The sequence below is a fragment of the Gavialis gangeticus genome, unplaced genomic scaffold (assembly GCF_001723915.1).
Source record: "Gavialis gangeticus isolate Ggan-Ray unplaced genomic scaffold, GavGan_comp1, whole genome shotgun sequence".
Classification (NCBI taxonomy): domain Eukaryota; kingdom Metazoa; phylum Chordata; order Crocodylia; family Gavialidae; genus Gavialis; species Gavialis gangeticus.
Genome location: NW_017729024.1, coordinates 160,826,334 through 160,835,068, shown reverse-complemented (window position 1 = coordinate 160,835,068; position 8,735 = coordinate 160,826,334). Strand labels below are relative to the sequence as shown.

Sequence of the window (8,735 nt, the reverse complement as noted above, 5' to 3'; positions counted from 1 at the left end):
GTTGGGGGGTCCTACAGTAGGATTCTGGGGCCCATTGTGGGGGGCTGGCACATTTGAAAACATCATGTCATCTGTGAGGCTTGGGCTGTGGTGTAGAGGAGGAATGGAGCCGCAGATAGCGCCCCCTAGCAGCGGGGCAGTGAATGGGCAGCCTCCCGCCTAATTACATCTATTAATTAATCAATTAAGACCAAGGCGTGGTGGGTGAGAAGGTGGGCAGTTAGCTCAAGAACAGGTGGGTGGGCCACAGGGAGATGGGCCCCAGTAGGCCCCCTGTTACAGTATCCTTAAACACTTTTAAAAAACTGTTTTTAACTAATGCAGTCAGCCTGCCCTAAATGTTGTTTTATCATAGTCCCATTGCATTATTATACTTAAAGATCGTGGCTGAGGAAAATTAGCAAAGTCTACTGTTGCTTGTTCTTGTGAGCAGAACAAGAGAACACATCTTGCCATTCAGTGGGTGTGTTTTCATGTGATGTTACATTGCTGTAGTAACATGCTAGTGGCATAGCATCTGCGTGCAAAACCTGTGATGCCGCAGCTACGTTGCTATAGCAATATGCTCCCTCCCCATTATAGTGAGTCACTACAGTGGCATAGTGCCTAACAATAATTGTGCATGGCGCACAGGGAGCAATACTGGCTGTTACTACACCATCTTTTAGTACTTCCAAAAGAAAGTACTAAATGACGGTGCAGTAACAATGGCACCATTGTGGCACATGCAGACGTGCCCAGTTTCCCAAAAACCACTGCAGACTGCAGGTTTTTCAAATGTTATATGCTTGCACCCATTAAGTGCTTCCGTTGTTCATTTTCAGCTTGAGCCAACTGTTTGCAGCTCAGGTGGAGAGAATCATAATGGGACATGAACAATAGGAAACAATTAAACAATAGAGCATTGTTCAGGATACCACAAGATGACCAACTACACCATGATGAAATTAAAGGCAAAGTATTTTATATGTGTAGCAGCATTAAAATTGTACTTACCTGAAGGGATCTGGAGGGCTGCCCTGCAGAGGGACAGTGTGAAGAGCTAGTTTGTCCCAGTAGGGACACTGTCCACCCTAAGAGCAAATGAAGCTGCTCTGGAGGTAGCCCTCTTTGAAGTGGAAGGAGTAATGTAACCCCAGCAGGGGTTTGAATAGTGGCGATGTGTAGGGCATGCACAGGAGTGTGTGTGCACCCCCTGAGAGTGCTGGTGCAATCCCTGGCAGCCAGCTCTCCCTGCTTAGACGATGGGCAGGTGGGAACACTGTTCCTCCCCTCCCTGCAAGCACTGGCTGGGGAGTGGGAGTGCCAGGAAAAGCGCCACTGGCACTTCTGGGTCCCCACTCGTGCTTCCAAGTTGGCGAGATCACCCATGGGGGCTGGCTGCTGGGGGGGGGGGGGCATCTGCCACCCCCTACTCAGGTGGAACCAGCTGCCCATGGGTTTGAATGAGGAACCTCAGCAAAAGCCCGGGAAGAGTCCTGGCCTGGGATTGGCCGAGGAGGCTTGTTTAGAAGTGGGGAGCAGTTTTCCCAACACAGGAACAGAAGGGAAGAGAGACAGGCTGGAGGACAGGAAAAGGACCTTGCCATACTGTGCCTCAGAAATCCCCCTTGGAGCCCTGCCAGGGCAAGCACAAGAGGAGCTGCCTGTGAGGAGACCCTGCTCCAAGCCCTGTGTGGCTGGGTGAGCACAGCAGGGGAGGACGCAGGGCCAGGGGGAGAGGCTGGAGACTGCCCTAGTGTTTCCCTGTAAGCAAGAAGGCACCGAGGAGGGGCCGGGTTGGATGCTGGAGGGAGCCCTGGGCTAGAAGGGCAGGGACCGCTGCAGCCAGAGCAGGGCCCAGGGAAGGGCTGCATTTGCTGGATGTTGTGAGGCTGTGCTGAGCAAGGGAACTGCTCCAGCCTGCAGCCCAGACACTGCTCCCTGCTGAGCCAGGGGACAGGGGTCTGGGCAAGAATCAGCTCTCTTGCAGGGACCACAGGGGAGGAGCCACCACCTGCTGCATGGAGATGCCTGGAGTTTGGAGAGGGATGCCAGCAGCTGCGACCACCCAGGGCTCCTGTGCAGGGCACAGATGCAGCCCTGCTCCCTGAGAGACCAAGCCAGAGGTAGTGCACACAGGGTCCTCATAGTTACCCTGCAGCATACAAGTTATATGTTGAATGTGTAAATAAGTTCTAGTTTATTAGCTGGTGTATCGATGTATTTATTAGTTCCTTATTTATCATGGGTTATTTGTATGTATCCCCCTGGTGTGAGGTGTATCAGAGAAGTATTAACCCTGAAGCCACCATCACTGGGTTGTGTGTGTGTAACATTATTGATTTTATTGTATTAATTATGTACTACCTTGTAAATAATTAAATTATGTGAATAGTTTTATAATGGTCTGCAAGACTGTTTGTTAGGGGAGGCTCTTCATTTGGGGACCCTGCAGCAGCTACCCAGGGAGCTGAGAAGGGCCAGCGGCTACTGGGTATGCCAGGATCCCACTATTCAGGTGAGGGCACATGTAGCATCATGCCCAGGGTTACATATACAGCATAACAGGCATTGTAATTTCAGGTTTGAAAAGGTCAGTTGTTAAAGCAGAAATCATCCACTTCATCTTCACCTGCAACTACACTTTCAACAACTGTCACTTCCCTCAAACCCTGGGCATAAACATAGTCCCTCAGTATGCCAACCTCTTCATGAGTCCCTTGGAGGAAAAATTTCTAGAAAACTGCACCACCAAACCTTCACTATATCTGTATTACACAGGCCCCTGCCACATATTAATCTAAAGACATGTTTAACCAGTTAATTGCATCTTAAGTTGTGACACGGCCACACATTCAATTAATTAATGGCATGATAAAACAAGGAATAGTCCGAAAAGTTATTCTACAAAAAACACTTGTCAGCAACAAAAAACACCATATCACTCTAAGTTAGGTGTTCTCACACCCGCCAAATGTCTTATTTGCCTTGAAGTGGCAGAAATATTCTACCTGACATGCAGGTGAAATCTCAGGCAAATTGATTTTATTTTCTAAGCAAATATTTGTGTGTAGAAAACTGGACTTATAGGTTGCTATGAAAAGTGTTCATAAGAGCAGTTTGAGATGTTCTGACCCTGACCATATCAGAAGTCTAGTAAAGAATCTCTATGCCAGGCACTTATTATTCTGATAAGATTTGTTCTATGAGAAAAGCACCAAAAAATACAGATATTGCTACTTCAGGTTAGAATCTTGTAGTAAGCAATTACAGCAACAGTCTACATACAATGGTGCTGCAGAAATCATTATTAGGGAGAAGTAAGTGATTTTTGCAGGCAGTGTGCACTTCGTTACAAAGTTCAGAAGAAGTCAATAGCACACCATCCCTTCATTAACACTGCCAGTCTGGGCTGGCATGAGTATTGGTGATGGTGATTGAGGAGGATATGTAAATAGATAGATAAAAAGAAAGCATGCCTCAAAAGGCCTGGAGGTGAGTAGCAGTCACCTAAAAAGGAAAATTAAAGTTGAAGAATACAAGTACAATTATTTTAACATTTTACAAAAGTCCTACCCAGATAAAATAGAAGAAGAACCTAAAGAATAAAATATTCAATTATTTGAGCTATCCACAAAGTACACTTTACTAGAACTTGAATTTTGAACTTAAGCAACACCTTTCCCTGCCCCGCCCCCAAACAACAGGAAACTACAGAATACCTGACAAAGCTACATAACTGATACCATGACCTGCAGGCTTGGCATATATTTCTGTCTGACCAAATCCAGTAAGTTCAGTACAGATGTGTTGGATTCTCATGTGGGAGGATCTCTGAACCAGGACCAAGATTTGCCATGACACCTTCAAAAGACAAAATGTTTGATGCTAACCCCAGATGGTGGTTTTAAAGCAGATTTTTAAATGGTTTAATGTAAACAATTGTAAAATGTAGTACAATTATTACAATTACAATTATTTTCAAATGTATTACAATTTTTGTGCAACGTACTTTAAATACTGATGTTAAATGAAAACATGAACCAATGACAATATGCAGATTTCTACTGTACTAAACATATTTGAAATGCACCTGCTAGATGTAAATGTCCTTTTTGCTGCAGAAGTGTCTCACAAACCATATGAATAAAGCAGCAGAGCACAACTGGAACAGAAAGAAATACTGGATTTTTAAACCCACTTTCATACCTTGTTCTATACCATGTCAGAGGAGTGGATTGCTCTTCCAAAATCTAGCCTGAATGCTCTGGACAGGGGTGTGTAGACAGCAGATTGCAGCCCTACCCCGGCTCCAGACCATGCTGTTACCGCTGCAAGAAGCCAGGGCAAAGCCATGAACAGATGCCTGCGCGCCACCACCTGGAGCATGCAGGCTGCAGATCGCGGCTCTGCTCTGTCTCCGGATCATGCTGTCACTGCTGCAAGATCCCAGCCCAGCCCTGGAGCAGCTCCCTACCCTGCTGTGTGCCTGGTGATGGACTTGAGACTGTCAGAGTGGTGAACTTCCAGATGGTTATGACAATGTGCTTCTCCACAGTAAGGGGGGGTCCCTGTACTGACAACTTGCCCTCCAGCCTGGGAACCAGGTTGATGCAGACCTTCGTGAAGATGATCTGGTGCGCCCAGTTCCGTGCCACTGCTCGTCATTCCAGACTCCTGGGGCAATGTGCTCCCACCAGTTTGTACTGTGCTCTGTTGCCCAAAGCACCAGTACAGAGTCTGGAAGTACTCTTGTAGCAGCCCAGCCTCTCTAGTGTCCCATGTGACAACTTGCTCTTGTCTGTCAACACCTAGATGGGGCAGTCTCATGGACACATTTCCAAGGCACTGGTCCTGTAAGCGTGTACATCCACAATGCTGCATGCCAAAACACCCAGGATGTGTAAGAACAGGCTGAGCTGGCACCGGTAGGCTCTGACAAATACAACAGGGACAGTCGACCTCCCTGACCTGCAGAGATGCAGACAAGCAAGCAATAAGGATTCATTCCAGGCTTGGAGCATAACTGGCAAGTCTTTGTGAGTGGGGAATGACAAGGCATACCATGGCTTTACACTTCCACTGCAATGTGGGCTGTGCTGTGCTTAGCTGTCCTCAGGATTCTTCAGACTGGGTCCCTACAAGGCATGCTGGGATGTCTGCACACCAGCCTTCTAGCTGCTAAGAACCAGTTGTGCACGTTCCTGCTTTTTCTTTCTAGTGCTGTAAGTGACTGGGCACTGTGAGTATCTGAATTCACATCACACTACATTTTTGTAGCACTACGAAATTCCTCAGAATGCAAGTAGTGCTCGTCTGAACAAAGCTGGAAACGTATCAGGTGTAGTGATCACAGGCATTAGTGACATAAATAAATCTGTTTGTTCACAGTGTGCAATGTTTATGACAGTTCTGCATGCCTTAATTGGAAAGGAGCAGGAAAAGGAACATGGAGTTAGTTCCTCAATGAAGAATTAGCTCTGTAATGCAGAATAACCACCCCAAAGAACAAACAGCTTCTGAATGAGATACAAAAATCTGCCATATCTGTGAACTAGACAGAATGGGAACGTTTCACTTGGGTAGACAACAGGTCTGATCATTCCTAAGACTGGAGCTCCTACAACTAAGACTTTCTCAGTTTATGAAAGTGACACCATTTATAAAGTGTCAAGTGTTTTATATAAATGATTACCTTCAGCAAGTTACATACGAAAGGATTTAAACAAATCAACATTTCATAAACTATGCTTCTTGAAAACCATTATGAAGCTTTACATCTTCATCCTGAGCAAACATTAGAGAACTTTCAGAACAAAAACTCCTGGCACAAAGTATCAATGGTAATATTGTGTGGTAATCCAGTTTGGAATACTGTTTGCATAATTAGTATTAAATTACTGCATTCATTTTGATACCTTAAATTATGCCACATTAAAATATTCAAAAACACTTCTGATTTGTATATTTGGAGATTATAATTTAGCTTCTGGATAACTGATTTCAATTACTTTATCAGAATGAAGTTTAGCAATCTCTTCCTTTGTGAAGCCATGCTCTAGAAGTATCTCTTCTGTGTGTTCTCCTATACAAGGGTCCCTTCCCAGAGAGGGTGTTGCCGGGGTCCTTGAAAGAAGAGGAGAAGGTCTAGGACTGATTTCGTCCTGATCATTCTTTATGAAAGAACCACGTTCTTTATTGTGCAGGTGTGAGGCTGCATCTTCGATGGATAAAACAGGAGTCACACAAGCATCTGTGCCATCAAAGATTCTGCACCATTCCGCTTGGGTCTTCTGGGAAAATACATCTGCGAACACCTTCTTCATTTCAGGCCAATCAGAGACACTGAACTGACTGGGAAGTTTAGAGGAATCTAGCCCCAGTCCTGAAAGCATAAAACAAAAGTTCAGCTGAATTATTATACTTCAGAAAAGCTCATAACATGAAATCTGTTTCATGCAGCCCCAAACAAAACATACTTCTTGTGAAGCACATTTACTGCAGGCAAGCTAAAATGCGTAAGGGCTATGGCACAAAATTCTACCTAAAAATGCATTCTTTTTTTCAAGTCATATGGTGCGAGTAAAAAGAAAGCAGAAGGAAGTCTTCGTACTTGCCGTTATATTCAACAGCATCAGACATGGCCTTTGTTGTCCCTAGCCCTCTTGTGGTAACTCCTGGCCACTGACAGGCAGAAGGAGTAAAAAAAGTACCCCAGTTTTTAGATTCTTGTCCCCCACACATAATCCCAGTGATTGCCTCTCTTGTGGCTCATTGCTTCCCCGGAAAACTAAAATTAGTGAAGATTCATTGCTGCCCAAGTTCTGAATAGCAACTTTGAAAATAATTCTTACTTAAAATATACCACTAAAGCCATAAAATATTGTACCATATTTTATAGCCAGTCTTATAAGAACTGGCCAAGTCAAATTCTCTATCAAAACAAAAAAGATAAGTTAAATGATAACAAACGGAGATAATTTTTTTCCAATGCATGAAATCTTATCAGAAATACTGATTTATCAACACAAAACATTCTGATTCATGTACTTCAGCACTGAATACAGTATCTTGACCTAATGCAGTCAGCTTGTCCTCAATACAGCTATACCACTGCCCTTTTATCTTATCATATTTGAAGATCACATCTAAAGGAAAATTGTGAAAACCTGTTCACAAGAACATTAAAAAAAAATAAAACAAAAGGATATATCTTGGAATTCAGTATCTCTCACACATATTCCAATAACTACTGCAGACTTCAGGGGTTTCTTAAGGATACAAACTCACATCCATTAAGTGTGGCAGCTGTTAATTTTCAGCTGAACTAATTATCAGTGGTGGGGGCAGAGAGGTTCATAACAGGAGGACCTGACCCAGTAGGAAACAATTACACTATACATTGCTGCTTAAGATCCAACAGAATGACCAATTTCACCATAATGAAATTAAAAGCAAAATAACTTATATGCAGCATAACTGGCACAGTAAGTAGAAACTGTTTTCAGGTTTAGAAAGTTTAGGCATGTAGAGCAGAGCAGCTCAAGATAATGGCATGCTTCTGCTCGTAATTAATGAAAATGTAACACTCCCCCTATGATTGTTGTAAAGATGCATAGGAAAAATTAAATGAATTGTTCCACGAAGTTCTGACAAAAAGTATAGCAAAATGAGGCAGCCACTTCAGGATACATAAAGAAATAAAACCAAGCACAGATCAAGCACTGAAATTATACTAGAAATTGATTTTTCTGCATAGGGTATTTAAAAAAGGGTGTTTAACACTCTCTAATAGTTTTTGGTGTTTTTACTCTTCCAATATAGTTTCCAAGGTTTTGAGCTCATATGCAGAGTAGTTTTGAAAATAAGTTTTCATTGCATAATGGGATGAAACTGCATGGCAGGGTATGACAGCTCACCAGTGCCCTCTTCTTTGGGCACAGTGCAGTCCTCTGGTCCCCACACAACTTGATACTAACAGAGCAAGCAGGTCACTCGAAACAAGCAACCCCTGCTCACAGGGGCAAAGCATTTTTTGTGGCCAAGGCTCCTCTGGGTCCCTTTACATGCCACCTCCTATGGCTTCTTAACGGAAAGCCCTTAAAATGGGCTTTGGCTCTGTTCTCCTCTGCTGCTGGAACCCTTCCCTTACACTGTTGTAAGATGGTCCTCACAGTTAGCATTGTCCCTCTGAAAGGACTCCTCCTCTCTTTTCTTTCTTTCTTTGGAATGGAGGCCACAGGGACCCTGTTACACAGGGTTTTCGTAATATTGTATCTGACTGCAGCCAGAGATCAAATGTATGCCCATTCTTTATGCCTGCATAACAATACTTTTTATATAAAAGGGCAGGCAAGGTTTTTTGGGCAGATGTGATATCTTTTATTAGACCAGCTAAACAGCTGGAAAAAATGTTCTTTGCGAGCTTTTGGGCACAAACACCCTTCCTGAGAGATAGGGAGACGCTGCTGGTGTTATCTGTTCTCCGAGTTACATATAAAGTTATATATAAAATGGGTTATATTTATATGTTTTATATTCTGGGTTATATATAAAATACATTTCAGAAACTAAAAGACACCAGAACACTTTACAGTGTTCACTAGCCCTAGACTTCACGAGGGCCAACTTCATTGAGATGAGGAGATTAGTGGGAGAGGCACTGGGGTCCTTGAGGGCAGAGGAACTCAGTGTCCAAGACGAGTGGTCGTTCCTTAAGGAAACGATACTCACGGCCCAAGGGGTGTCCATCC

At 43.8% G+C, this 8,735-nt stretch overlaps 1 protein-coding gene across 1 annotated transcript in view; it reads right to left on the bottom strand.

Moving 5' to 3' along the window:
• Positions 1-4,649: 4,649 nt before the first annotated feature.
• AMACR (alpha-methylacyl-CoA racemase) overlaps positions 4,650-8,735 on the bottom strand; it is a gene marked incomplete at its 5' end in the record, with an annotated part of 29,503 nt that continues 25,417 nt past the window's right edge. The window contains one exon of the mRNA XM_019518275.1: positions 4,650-6,367. Within this exon, the coding sequence (XP_019373820.1) occupies positions 5,958-6,367 (410 nt within the window). The remainder of the gene's footprint in view (positions 6,368-8,735) is intronic.